The sequence below is a fragment of the Trachymyrmex cornetzi genome, unplaced genomic scaffold, assembly GCF_001594075.2.
Source record: "Trachymyrmex cornetzi isolate Tcor2-1 unplaced genomic scaffold, Tcor1.1 scaffold875, whole genome shotgun sequence".
Lineage (NCBI taxonomy): Eukaryota > Metazoa > Arthropoda > Insecta > Hymenoptera > Formicidae > Trachymyrmex > Trachymyrmex cornetzi.
The window spans coordinates 6,968-22,424 of NW_017300218.1; the positions used below are offsets into that span (position 1 = coordinate 6,968).

The following is a 15,457-nucleotide window of genomic DNA, read 5'->3' on the forward strand; positions in this document are numbered from 1 at the left end:
TTACATATACATAAAAGTTCGATGGATAAGATGTAAACAATGTGTACATATAAACGATCTCAATGGATTCTTGTCAATTGGACCCGAATTTTCATATAAAAATAGAATATTTCTATCGATCACGTAAATTCCATTCCATATTTATAATAATTTATCCTGGTTTCATCCTTGCAAAATTTAAATGTCTAAATGCACGATCATTATTTAAAAAAACATTAAGAACTTTCAGGAATAGAGTACAAAATTCAAGACTCATTTATTTTTCAATCTCTCACAAATACAGAAAACATTGCAAATGCAGTTGTGAAATTGCAAACGAGCAGGAATATTTATAAGAAGAAATACCTGTTGACATATCTACACCTGGACGATCGCTGTGCCGATGATCCCGCCACGCACACCTCTGATGAAGACATCAAACATGTTCTCAAAGCCTTTAGTTACGGTCTCACGGTAACGAAGCTTGCCCTCGCGTATCCATTGCAGATTCTGCATGATTCCTTCATTCCATCGGTCCAACCAACGTTTGACACTAAAGCCCTCCACCTTCAGTTGGTTTGAAAATATAGTAGGTTGCAGAATTCTACCTTTAAGATAGGACAAAGAGTCCATGGCACAAGTCGAGGTGCTGCCACACACGGCTACCCGACCGAACGTATTCATTTCGTACATAACCATACTAGAGATAATTCCACCGGTCTGCAAAGTAAATAAACGATGAGGAGGATCACAAGGCTATTTTTGTGCCCCTCTACGGATTTACATAAAATATTTTTTTTTTATTGTATGATCATTAGAAACGTCAAATATAATCATATTTTAAAAAAAAACTTGGTCTATAAAGTAAATTGATTCAGTAAAAATTTGTTGTGAAAGTAAAATTTATAAAATATTTCAGATAAATAATCTAAAATTTACGGACCAAAAATACGATTTAATTAGATAGATTTTTTTCCTATTTTATTTTATCGTACTTTTTAAGCAGAGTATTAGAAAATCGTTAGTTGTATTGACTATGACATAACGTAAAATTTTGAAAGTTACAGCAAACGACGGCCATCATATTGACAAAAATCGGGTTTAATAAAAAAAACAAGATATTTTAGAAATACGTACAATATCAAAGTAGCAATCCACGCCTTGCGGAGCAACTTTGCGCAATTTGATATCGATTGGCGTGGTCATGTAATTAATGGCAAAATCGAAACCCATTTCCTCAGTAAGAAACTTGCACTTCTCGTCGGAGCTGCATATACCGATAACATTTAAGCCCAGAATTTTGGCGATCTGGCCCACGTGTGTGCCGACCGGACTTGCGGCTCCACTGATTACGATTGTTTCGCCAGACTTTGGTTTACATATCTCCAGCAAACCGAAATATGCCGTGTTACTGTTAACAAGATTAAGAGAAAGAAAAAGTCATAAATAATTTATTATGTATAATGTGTACGAAATTCGATAAAAATAAAATTGCAGCATGTAAGTTCGTAATAAATTGAGTAATAAAAGTGTATGCCAGACTTTTCATAAAATAATTCTTTAAGTATAAAAACGTATAAGCTCAAAATATAAGCCATCCTAATCGTTGAGTGAAAAGTCATTTTATCACGCATATGACTGTGCGATAATACATATTTACAGCAGCAATATTTTTTTAGCATCTGTGATCACGAAATATTCAACATCTATAAATATCATTGCACGACACTCAGACCAAATGAATTTTATATTTTTACATCTTTTTATATCTTTTCTTCGTCAGAAATAAATATACTTATTTGTTTCATAAAAAAATTAAATTTTTATCGTACGGAATTGTTATCTCGAACGAAAATCTTTGATTAATGTTAGTGTTCGTTCATAGCTATTGTCTGGAGACACTGGTAATGTCTCGACGCTAAGCTACGCGCAGCGACATTGCCATGGCTATTTTACGCGAGCCGGCTATAATCTACGAAAGCTTAAAATTCAAATGCAAGTCATCGCTGCAGCAAATTACGTTTTGTTGAGTCTTTTAAATTTTACTCATTTCTACGTAAAATAATGACAAATAAATTTACGTCATTGCAAAGTGATTAAATAAATATTTTAGCGAAAATCTTTACCCAGGTATTCCTAGCACGCCAAGACCAAGAGACGACGGCAGGTCACCTATGTTTGGCAAAAGATACGATTGTTTGGTTTTTGAATCGATAATCGTGTGAGTTCTCCAGCCCAGAGATCCGATTATCTTTTTGCCAACCGGAAAGTCAGGGTTCTTAGATTCTATAATCTTAGCGACCTGATAACCAAGCATTGTAGTCCCGCGTGGGAAATTTTGCACGGAAAATGTCATATATGGATATACGACAGAAAAGCATTCGGCTTCAACAAGATATTCTAAAAAAAAAAAAAGATATATAAATAATGTCACAGAAATTCATTCTGACTGATAAATTTAATATCGCTAATTAAGAGAGATGTCACTATTGATTTTATAATTTAATTATTGATATATCGAAGTGAAGAAAACTTATAAAATTTTAATAACGAACTATTTGTCTCGTTTTTATTTAGATGCTAATTATCCTTTCTTAATTTATACTGTAGCATTGATAAAGCGCATGACATTAATATTTTGAAACTTAAATCATGATTCAACATAAATATATTTCAATTTATGATTTTTTTCACAACAGAACTATTTACACATTTTGTACAAATAATTATAGTTCACAAAATCGTATATTATGATGGAAAATTTTAAAAGAAAATAAAATCAAGCAATTCATTAACAGGCTCCTTATTTTTATTAAATTGTCTATGAAACAGAAATCTTTGATTAATAGTGCCATATATAATCCGATGCCATAATAATCCGTTTACTTAGAGACGATTTAAAACTAGATTAATATTTATACGTAAATTATTTTGCAATTGCGCCAGTATAAAAAAAAGACGTGAAAATTATCGCCTTTATATTGTGTTCAATAAAATATGAATACTTTTACTTTTTTGAAGTAAAATTGTTGTACAAGCTATTATCGTGTCATGCAACTGAATTTGATTCGTTACTGTGTTTATTTGCTTCTTTTTGAAATTTTGTTTATCTTTAAAATAAATATATATTGAATATCTCACCTATTGCCAACACAGTCATATAACCCAGTAAATGAGAATGGTTAAAAATGGTTTGAAATTTTATGTATTATCCAAATGCGTATTTTTACGTAAAAACATTTTTTTATTTATTAAGAATTTTAAACACGACTGTATATGTGAATATATCAAATACGATAAAGAAAGCCAAGATCGGTCAAATTTTGAATGATACAAATAATACATTATATATTCTTTTATTCAATCAATTTATTGTAAATGTTGCGAACCGATAACATTCGATTTCAACATAATCATTCTAAAACGCTAATAATCCCCCCTAAATTAAATTAGAAAGAAAGAAAGAAAGTTACTACGAAAAATATTTTTTTTAAATCCTGGCTGAGGTAAAATTTTTTGCAATAAATTTCTTACTTTCTTTCTAATTTAATTTAGGGGGGATTATTAGCGTTTTAGAATGATATATTGTGTTGAAATCGAATGATATCGGCTCGCAATTATATCTGGAATAAATTAATTCAATAAAAGAATATATAATGTATTATTTGTAATATCCAAATTTTGACCGATCTTGTCTTTCTTTTTATCGTATTTTTTTTATTTAATTCAATATAATTGGGTTCAGTTGGATCCAATCGGATTCAACTGGCTTCAATTGGATTCATTTCCTATTCAGATTTTTTAATTAAGTAATATTTACAATGCACTTAAAATGTGTTTCATGCAATGCCTATAAATGAATAAAGTAGGGATTGAAAATGATTCATTTCGACGTTCGCAAATGCGTACTTCCGAAAATCTGAATCCATTTCAATTTCAATTCGTCCTTGTTTAGGAAACCAATTAATAAAATGGATAGTATATAATAAAATAACAAAAGTACTTGAATAAAATCTAATCTTGGATAAAAAAACTGTAAAAATTCATAACGTACTTCGTAATGTACTGATAAAGTTGTAATATGAAAGATTTATAAGAATTCGATTACAAATGCAATTTATTATTTAATAATACAATTTATTGTAATATAAAATAATAAATTGCATTATTTAATGAAATACAAATTAAGAATTCCTAATTCATTTTATAAATAAACTAAATAAATTTCTATTATAATAAGGCTTTTTAGGCTTTCACGGGTATTATCTTCAAGGATGCCGGAAGGTTGCGGGTTATCGGCGTTATCGCCGTGTTTTCATCCATTGCTAATTCTATTATAATATAGTTGCAAGTGTGTGTTATGAGACTTTTTAGTTTATCAATTAGAAATTAGATTATAACAAACTTACATTTTTTAAATTCATTAATTTATTTACAGAACAATGTTCGCGGAGAGATAAAAGAAGTTGAATTGAATAATCGTGCTGGCAATCACATCGCCTATTTGTAATAATGTTCATTGATACGCTTAAGCCTATTAATGTGCTCTTTGTTTCCTGTTTCTTGCTTTCCGCCTCTTGCTTCTTCCCCTTTGCAACCATTTGCGACAATTGTATTTCTTGCTACGTGTTTCCCGTCTTCCAAAGTTCGTTAATGGCTGTTCAACGATGTGCTTTTTGTTTCCTGCTTCTTGCTGTTCGTCTCTTGCCTTTTTGATCAAGAAGGCAGGAGACAAATAGCAAGAAACAGGAAATAAAAAGCACATTGTAGAACAGCCATAACTTTTATCTCGGGCGACATAAAACAAAATACCGGGTAGATGGGACATCTAATTAAATGTATCGATATTTTGCATCGATGCATATATCATTATTCACTATCGATACATGAAAAATATCGAATCTATTGTATCGATATTGAGGATATCGATACAAAATATCGACATTATCAAAATTTTTTATATTAGAAAATAGGATCATAATGAAGTTCAGATAATAAAATTGTGACAAAATTTTGACTTCCTCATTATATATATATAGTAATATCTTACAATATATCAGTCCAAATGCCAGTAACTGATGTCAAGAAAACTTAAAAATAACATCTAGCTCAAATTATATTGTTTACTCGAAAGTTTATTTCGATCTTCGAGTAAAACGAACTTAATCCAAATCCGACATTTGACTGCAACCAAAGACATAGAGAATGGACTGCGCGATCCGTGTGTCAAAATGGTCGATAGGGATGAGAGAGAGAGGGACCGTAGCAGACGGCCATTTCTATCTCTTTCCATCCAATGGTGTAATGGGAGAGAGAATGAGAGGGAGATTGGCCGTCTCCCACAGTCCTCCTCTCTCATTTTGTCGACCACATTTGATACACTACTTAGATACCGATAGCGCAGTCCATTCTCTATGGCTTTGAATGCAACATACATCTGATTGTAGAACAAGCCTAATGGCTCCTGTACACTAAACGCGGGAACGCTTGCCGCGTGGTAAAAGGCGATACTATAACCAATTAATCTTTCGTTTTTATAAAAAAGTTGTAAGTTCATTGGTTAGTGGCTACCGCCTTTTGTTTGATTTTATAGGTGTTATGCCGGCTGCAGACCAGCGCGATGTTTGTCGCGTGGGAAACGCGATATCCAATGAGCGTATAGCTTTAGAATGAGAACAATGGTAAAGCTGTACGCTCATTAGATATCGCGCGTCATGCGCGACTAACATCGCACTTGTCTGCAGCCGGCATTAGTGTTTGATTAGAGTTTGATTTTAGATTTGGTATTGAATACATCGTAATTTGATATTGAAGCATCCCGTATCGATACTGTTAAATATCGGTAGCAAAAATATCGATCAAAATATCGAAATATCGGACTGTAAAATATCGATATTCGAAATATCGATACTGTGTCGCCTTATGACACTAAAGCCCGATGCGCCCACGATGCTAGAAATCAGTCCGAGATCTCGGACAGAGAAAAAATTAACAAACCACATTTGAACAATTTGATCACATGACCATTCCTATTGGTCAATTCCTTCTTCATTCGAGATCTCGGACAGATTTCTAGCATCGTGGACACAAGGCTTTAGAAGCAAAAAAACAAGATGGCTATTCCGCAATGTGCTTTTGTTTCCCTGCTGAAAATAAAAATCAGAGCGTAAATCGGATGTAATGGGGGAGTAAAAGAAGCGTAAACGAAACTTCTAAAAGGCGAAAATTGGAACAACAAAAGAAGCGTAAATGCTTCGTTGTTCCAATTTTCGCCTTCTACAATTAGTTTCGTTTACGCTTCTGTTACTCTCCCATTACATACGACTTAGGGCCTGCGCACAATAGAGGAACAAGAATTAGATATTAAGATTTCAACCTATCAGAAACCGTGTATTCCGATGTAATCAGTTTCTGACAGGTTAAAATCTTAATATCTAATTCCTGTTCCTCTATTGTGCTCAGGCCCTTACGCTCCGATTTTTATTTTCATCAGGGTTCCTGTTTCTTGCTATTTGTATCTTGCCTTCTTGATGAAAAAGGCAAGAGACAAACAGCAAGAAACAGGAAACAAAACGCACATTGTAGAATTAGCCAGAAAAATAGCAAAAAGCAAGAAACAGAAAACAAAAAGCACATTATAGAATAAGCATTACGGTTGTAGACGGTACGTCGTTGATCGTAACAATTACGAAATCGTTTTACCTCCATCTTGCAACGGCGGCAACTCTTCTTCCAATAACTTTAGAGCCAATAACTTTAGATCCGCCGGCTCTCGGTAATCGAAATTACTTACTATCACGTATTTCATCGCCTTCACCATTTTGCGTAATTGTGTTGAATACTTTCTGATTCAAGAGTATTCCTTGTGTTCGATCTCGTCGCTGTGATCCCAGAAAATGATTTATTATTATAGGAAAGCTTGCACCAAGGTAATCTCAGATGTATATACAAAGTAATAAGGAGATCAAACTCGAGATTTGAAAATGGGCTCGAAACACGTAGTTCGTCTTCTGTTCCTGCACTAGACCAGGGATGTGAATTCCAGATTCCGAGCCATCAGCCAGTGATGCAGGTCGTGCCGCGTTTTTGGCGCATGCGCGTCGAACTCAGCGTCAGTATCGTACTCGTTACAAGTAAACGGGAGTTCATTAGTCGCCTACGTAAAATTTGTTAAAAATTCTTAAAAATTATAATATATTTTATACATTTTACATATATTACTTACAAACAAATTCACACATATATTATTAAAAATATGACAATTTTCATTTAACAATAAAATATTAGCTGAAGAATAAGAGAAAAGTGTAAAATAATTTATGAAACAGTCTTTATATATTAAAATACTTTATTTGGCAGAATCTCGTACCAACATTTGTTATAAGGGTAAGAAAAATTGCCAAAAATCTTACAAGTTCATAAAATAAATATATAGGAGGATTACGTAGGAGCAGAAAATCTCATAACAGTCATAACAATATCAATACTGTGTAGGGGCTATGCGAAGATATTCCCCTCCTACGCAAAAAAAAGGAAATATATATTTATTTAAGATTTTTGGCAATTTTTCTTACCCTTGTAACAAATATTGGTACGAGATTCTGTCAAATGACATATTTTAATATAAAAAAACTGTTTCATAAATTATTTTACTCTTTTCTCTTACTCTTCAGCTAATATTTTATTATTAAATAGAAATTATCATATTTTTAATATGTGTGAATTTGTTTGTAAGTAATATATGTAAAATATATAAAATACATTATAATTTTTAAGAATTTTTAATAAATTTTACGTAGGCGACTAATGAATTCCCGCTTACTGATAACGAGTACGATACTGATATTCGACGCGCATGCGCCAGAAACGCGGCCCGACCTGGATCACTGTTCCGAGCCGCTTGTAGCACGGTTAGTAACCATGGGATGGGCGATTTCTATCGATTAATCGAATACACCGATTATTTATTTTTAATTTATCGATTTTTTTCACCGATTATTTTTCCGTTCGATTCATCGAAGATCAATTTTTTCCCCTCAACATCGGTAAACTGGCACTCACTGAGCTACGTTTAGAAACGTCATCCGAATGCCCCATGTATCGTCTTCAGCCCATTCTACGTTAAATGCAAGCCGATCGCAAGCTTGTTGCGACAGCCAATCTGAAGCATTGATTTCAAAATGCAAGCTTCAAATTGGCTTCCTGATAGGTTGAAATTCTTAGGGCCTGCGCACAATAGAGGAACAAGAATTAGATATTAAGATTTCAACCTATCAGAAACCGTGTATTCCGATGTAATCAGTTTCTGATAGATTGAAATCTTAATATCTAATTCCTGTTCCTCTATTGTGCTCAGGCCCTTATTCTCTGTTGTCTCTGTTCCCTGTTCCTTTTATTGTGTGGAGCCCCTTACGGAAGGTATGTGCGGCTGCCTTAGGGTGATGTCCTATGCAGCACAAACAGATCTAAGAGAATGATTCTGTGATTGGCGATACGCGAATCCGCTTACGCACGATCCGCTGCATGGGACATCACCCTTAGAGCCCAGACACAAGCTTTTGCATAAAGCATAATGCATGATGCATAAACGAATCAACTAATCAGAATCTTTCCTTTCTTCCCATTCCATGGAAAAGAAGAATTTCGATTGGTTGATTATCTTTATTTTCATCGCAATTACAACAGTTAATTACATAATATTTTACATATAATAATTATAAATTCATCGGAGAAAAATTCTGCTGATCAAAATGCGACTTACATATACATAAAAGTTCGATGGATAATAAGATGTAAACAATGTGTACATATAAACGATCTCAACGGATTCTTGTCAATTGGACCCGAATTTTCATATAAAAATAGAATATTTCTATCTATCACATAAATTCCATTCCATATTTATAATAATTCATCCTGATTTTCCTTACAAAATTTAAATATCTAAATGCATGATTATTATTTAAAAAAACTTTAAGAACCTTCAGGAATAGAGAACAAAATTCATAAGACTCAGTTTTTTCAATCGGTCACAAATACAGAAAACATTCCAAATGCAGTTGTGAAATTGCAAACGAGCAGGAATATTTATAAGAAGAAATACTTGTTGACATTGTGATATTTACACCTGGACAATCGCTTTGCCGATGTTCTCGCCACGCAGCATGCCGATGAAGGCATCAAACATGTTCTCAAAGCCTTTAGTTACGGTCTCACGGTAACGAAGTTTGCCCTCGCGTATCCATTGCAGATTCTGCATGATTCCTTCATTCCATCGGTCCGACCACCGTTTGACAATAAAGCCCTCCATCTTTAGTTGGCTAAACAACATAGCAGGTTGCAGAATCGTACCTTTGGGCAAGGACTTGGCGTTATAACTCGAGATGCTGCCGCACACGCCTACTCGACCAAACAAATTCATTTGATACATGACTGTACCAGAGATATCCCCACCGACCTGCAAATTCAATAAGCGTGGATTAGATCTCAATAACTAATCACAGAAAGGAGAACATAATATTTTTCAGAACATAATATTTTGAAACAGATTTATGTTAACTCTAGAATCATCAAAGCAAAAGTGTGTTTAATTTTTGAAAGAAAGAAATAAAGAGGAAAGTAAATTAATCGTTTTAATTATTTACGTATTACAAAAAAGGTAACGGAAAATTTTAAAAAAACATCCCGTTATTAATTAGAATAATTTTATAAATAATTATAAACTAATTATAAGTAGTGAAAATATATACATATGTATAAGTAATAGAAATTAATCATTGGTAGCTATAATATTAACAGAATTTGATGTAACAGGAAAATTTTGAAAATTACAATACATGAAAGTCATCTTTGATCATATTGAAAAATTTGCGTTTAATTGATTATACAAAAGGCACAATTATTAATACATACGTACATTGTCAAAGTAGCAATCCACGCCTTGCGGAGCAATTTCGCGTAATCTGGCTGCGACTAGCATGGTCTTATAATTGATGGCAAAATCAAAACCCATTTCCTCAGTAAGCCACTTACACTTCTCGTCGGAGCCGCATATACCGATAACATTTAGACCCAGATTTTTTGCGATCTGGCCTACATGTGAGCCGACCGCACCTGCGGCTCCACTGATTACGATTGTTTCACCAGACTTCGGTTTACATATCTCCAGCAAGCCGAAATATGCCGTGTTACTGTAAATAAGAATAAAAGAAAGAAAGAAAGAAAGAGAGAGAGAGAATTTAAAGAATTGTAAATATTTTATTGTATAGGGTATCCCGAAATTGGAAGCTAATAAAAGATCGCAGCATAAAAATTCGTGAAAAATTGAATAATAAAAGTGTATGTCATTTTTTTATAAAATAGGTTTTAAGTATAAATAATTCAAATTATAGCCCATCCTAAACGTTGATTAAAAAGTCGTCCGTATCACACACATGACTATGAGCGGCAATGTTTTGTTTAACGTCAGTAATTGCGAAATATTCAATATTTAATGTCATTGGCACACAGACAGATGACTTTTATATCTTTATATCTTTTTGTATCTCTTTTTCTATTGTTCATATTAAAATAAATGCTTATATATTTCAAAGAATTAAATTTCTATTTTAAATGGGAATCTCTAATTAATGCTAACACCGGTTCATAATTTATGTAATCTATACACAGCAAAAGTTTAAATGAAAGTCATCGCTGCTGCAAAGAATATTCTGTTTTGCAATGCCTTTTAAATTTGAATTTTTGCTTTTTCTTCGCGAGGGATGATGACAATGACAAACAAGTTCATGTAACAAGACAATCCAGTAAATATGTTGATGAAAATCTTTACCCCGGCATTCCTAGCACGCCAAGACCAAGGGACGGCGGCAGATCACCTATGTCTGGCAAAAGATACGGGTTTTGTTTGAAAAACTGATCTTCGGTTTTTGGATCGATGATCGTGTGAGTTCTCCAGCCCAGGTTTCCGACAATTCTCTTGCCGACTGGGAAGGCTGGATTTTTAGATTCTACGATCTTTGCTACCTGACTACCAATCATCGTGGCCCCGAGTGGGAGATCTCGCACATAAGGTCTCATGTATGGATCAACAGAAAGGTATTCAGCTTCTGCGAGATATTCTAAAAAAAAGAAAAAGATATAAATAATATCACAAAATAATTTATTATAACAGATAAATTTAACTTAATTAAGAGCAGAACTGTCAGTACCGATTTTATAATTTAATTATTAATATTAGCTTAATCTCAAAATGAAGAAAAATTGTATATTTTTATTTACGTATATATTTAATTACGTATATTTTTAATTACGAGACATTTGTCTTATTTTTATTTTTAGATACTAATTATTCTATTCTTGACAATCTATATGCTGTATAAGCATTAATGATATACGCTGATAAAGTGTGTGAAATTAATATTTCAAAACTTAAATTATGGTTTATATAATGTAAGTATATTTAAATTTATGGTCTTTGCATGACAGAATTATTTCTATATTTTACATAGATTATAATTCAGAAATTCAAAATTCTTGGTATTGGTTTTATTTTTATCTATCATGAAATGAAAATCTCTTAGATTCGGTAACTCACTGGTCCGGTAACAATCTGTTTACTAATATATAAACTAAAACTGTATCAATATTTATATGTAAATTATTTTTCAGATGCGCCAATGCGAAAAGAAACATGTAAAATTAACGCCTATCGGTCATTCTACGTCAAATCGGGCACCAAAAAAATCAACATTTAAAATTTTTTTTTAAATTTTTACATACCTTCTACATATAAAAAAATGAGACACGTGTTTGGGAAAAAAATTTTTTTAAATGTTTTCACGAAGTTATGCTTACCTTTAAGTTTCAAGAATTGACGAAAAACGTGGCTCGTTTGTATATTCAAATGATTGTACCGCCGAAATGGTAAGTCATACGAAAAAAATCCAAAAGATCAGTTTTCAAGATTATAAATTGTTCTATTTTTTATTTTTAAATATACATTTGTTTTGAATATATATTTTGTTTATTGTTTATAATTTTTAAATGCGTTTTTTGTCATCAACTCATCAACTTACAGTTTCAAAAAATAACTTATCATATTCGTTCTTTAATTCTGAAGTAATTCTGAAAATTGCAAAATGGAACTCGAATGGCTTACATAGATAATAAATTCTTTAACATCAACCATGCGGCGCAGTGGCGTTCCAGTGCATGGGCTGGAGCGGCGAAAACATCTGCCATCGTCGCGCTCGCCGCTCCAGCTCGTGCGTTGGAACGCCGCCGCGCCGCACGGTTGATCTTATACATATATATAAAAAATTTATTATCTATATAATCCATTCGAGTTCCATTTTGAAATTTTCAGGATTATTTCAGAATTGAAGAGCAAATATGATGAATTATTTTTTGAAACTGTAAGTTGATGAGTTGATGACAAAAAATGCATTTACAAATTATAAACAATAAAAAAAATATTTATTCAAAACATATGTATATTTAAAAATAACTAAAAAATAGAACAATTTATAATCTTTAAAATTAATCTCTTGTATTTTTTTCATTCGATTTACCGTTTTGGCGGTACAATCATTTGAATATACACACAAATCACGTTTTTCATCAATTATTGAAACTTAAAGGTAAGCATAACACTTCGTGAAAACATTTTTTTAATTTTTTCCCGAAACACGTGTCTTATTTTTTTATATCTAGAATACGTCTACAAAATTTTAAAACAATCGGAATCTTTTATTTTTTTTTATCAAAAAGTGCCCGGTTTGACGTGGAATGATCGCTATATGTTTTGTTTCATGAAATATTCATATTATTTCTTTTCGCAATAAAATTCTTGTATGAGCGATTCGTGCAACGAAATTTGCGAGGGGGCAACCACTTAATGTAATCTTGGGACAGAGTCCTCGAAATAATTATAAAATTCGTATGAAATCTCTACGTATAATCCGATAATTACATATACAACCACGAGAAATTATTGTATAATATTAAAATTAATTAAATAAAATTGTATATCTTATCAAATTACTTCATATGTAGTGAAAAAAATTATTTATAATCAGATAAAATCAGGGTTGGGTAGTGCCAAGTTAAAAAGCTAAAAGTTAAGTTAAAAAGTTGAAAAGTTAAATAATTTTAACTTAACTTAGTTACATTTTAGACTCTTAACTGTTTAACTTTATTTAGTTACATTTTATCGATAACTATTAACTTTTTATTTAAATTTGTTGAAGTTAAGTCTCAGACTCAAACATATACTTCATTTAGAACATACTCTATATTTTACTTAAAAGTTTTGTTTGTATACATTATTTACATTATGTATTGATTTCAATCTAGCAAAAACCGTATATTTTAATGTATCTAGTTTTTGATAGGTAGAAATCTATATATATATAACAGTACATATATAAACAAAAAGTTTAAATAAAATATAAAGTATATTCTAAATGAAGTATATGTTTGTCATTTCCGTTATTTGTAAGACTCTGAAATCATAAAATAGAAAAAAATTTAACTTTTAATTTTTCAATTACTTTTTTTTATTAACTTAACTTTTAATTCAATTAATTTCATTATACATTAACTTGTATCTTAACTAAGTTAAATTTTCAAGGTTGTTAACTTTAACTTAACTTAGTTAAAAGAAAAAAGTAACTTACCCAACCCTGGATAAAATCATATGAAATTATGTAATCTGCGGGACAATATTTCAGCTAGTGGTTACCCCCTCGGAAATTTGATTCATCACTGTGTTTACTTGATTCTTTTAATCAAAATTTTGTTTATTTTTAAATATAAATATTAAATATCTCACCTATCACCAATACAGGCATATAAACCAATTGATAAAATAGATAATATAATAAAAAAATATAAAAAATACTTGTATAAAATCTAATCTCGGATAAGAACCTGTAAAAATTCGTACAGTTCGTAATATATTGATAAAGTTGTAACGTATAAAGGATTTAAAAGACTTCAATAACAAGCACAATTTATCCAATAGTACAAATTAAGAATTCCCAATTCGTTTCAAATAAATTAATAAATTTCTGTTACAATACAGTGTGTGTGTGTGTGTGTGTGTGTGTGTGTGTGTTTGTGTAGAATGTATAATATATATATCTGTAATATACCTTATAATTATAAAACAAACAAAACATACATTACATGACAGATATATGCATGAATATAATATATAATATAACTGAATATAATATAACTTGCTAACATATTAGTCAACACCAACTAAAAGTAACATTAATGTTATGTTACCTTTTAGTTTGTATTAACTGAGTTATAATAAAAGAATTTTATTATAACTTTATGTTTTAATTCATCACAAAACTTTCGCGAAGAGATAAAAGAAGTTAAATTGAATAATCGCGCTTGCTGTCATACTCGCGCCCATTTGTAATAACGTGTTTTAATGAGCTCATAGATATAATGTTGATAATGATTATATAATTTTTTCTACCTCCATTTTGCAACGGCGGCAATTCCTCTTCCATTAATTTTAGGTCCGTCGGTTTTGCTTCGTCCACAAAATGATTCACCAGCACGTATTTTCTCGCCTTCACCATCTTGCTTGATTGTGTTGACCACTTTCGGATCCAAGTGCTCCTCGAGTCTGATCTCGTTGCTGTGATTTTACCGTTATCTCGAAAGGAACAAGCAATGACAGTCGTGATAAAGCGACAATGATTGCACGACAACTCTCGCCGCACTGCTTTGAACATATTCTCCACGATTGTTTTTATATTTGCACATAAACGATTTGACATGCGCTCTCTCTCTCTCTCTCTCTCTCTCTCTCTCTCTCTCTCTCTCTCTCAAAAAAAAACCTCCCTCCCCCCCTTTATCAGGTAGGTTCTAAACTTCTTACTCTTAAAGAGGGGACAAAGCCTACATAAAGTCAGAACCTGTTGTCTAGTGATTTAAAAATCGTTTGAATTATCATACTTTATCAATAGATAAGCACTAAGATAAAAATGCCGAACAGAATTATTATCACATTAACAGTAGAATACGATTAAGAATTAATCTATCCAAATTATCTTTATTTTCATCAATACTACGTACCCAAACAGAACAACAAGTCACGATAACGTCAAAATGATATTAAAATAAATCGAAAATGATTGAAAAATGACTTTAAATGATCATTTTGGAGTCATTTTGACATCATTTTTTTATATCATAATGACTTGTTGTTCTACTTGGGTAGTTAGTTATCTGTTATGTAATACACCACTCCTAATAATTATCACATTCATCGGAGAAAAATTCCTGCTAATCAGAACTTAAATGTATGTATGAAAGATCAGTGGATAAGAAGTGTATATAGAGTGTTTCAAAATTTGCAACTCAAAATTCTGTAACAAGAAAGTTTTCAAAAAATTAAAAGTGAAAAGGTTTATGGTAAATATGTAGATTAGGAGAGCCCCCCCCCCCCCCAAAA

The 15,457-nt window shown here is 31.8% G+C and overlaps 2 protein-coding genes across 2 annotated transcripts; both read right to left on the reverse strand.

Moving 5' to 3' along the window:
* Positions 1 to 265: 265 nt before the first annotated feature.
* LOC108769203 (prostaglandin reductase 1) lies at positions 266 to 7,015 on the reverse strand. The gene is made up of 5 exons (XM_018520064.1): positions 6,950 to 7,015; positions 6,682 to 6,860; positions 2,106 to 2,379; positions 1,117 to 1,390; positions 266 to 699 (listed from the first exon to the last, which is right to left on the reverse strand). The coding sequence occupies exons 2-5, from the start codon at positions 6,797 to 6,799 to the stop codon at positions 358 to 360; spliced, it is 1,008 nt and encodes a 335-aa protein (XP_018375566.1). The 5' UTR covers positions 6,800 to 6,860; positions 6,950 to 7,015; the 3' UTR covers positions 266 to 357.
* A 1,983-nt stretch (positions 7,016 to 8,998) lies between these two features.
* Positions 8,999 to 14,764, reverse strand: LOC108769202 (prostaglandin reductase 1). Its single transcript, XM_018520063.1, has 4 exons — positions 14,474 to 14,764; positions 10,808 to 11,096; positions 9,896 to 10,169; positions 8,999 to 9,436 (listed from the first exon to the last, which is right to left on the reverse strand). The coding sequence occupies exons 1-4, from the start codon at positions 14,733 to 14,735 to the stop codon at positions 9,101 to 9,103; spliced, it is 1,161 nt and encodes a 386-aa protein (XP_018375565.1). The 5' UTR covers positions 14,736 to 14,764; the 3' UTR covers positions 8,999 to 9,100.
* Positions 14,765 to 15,457: the final 693 nt, after the last annotated feature.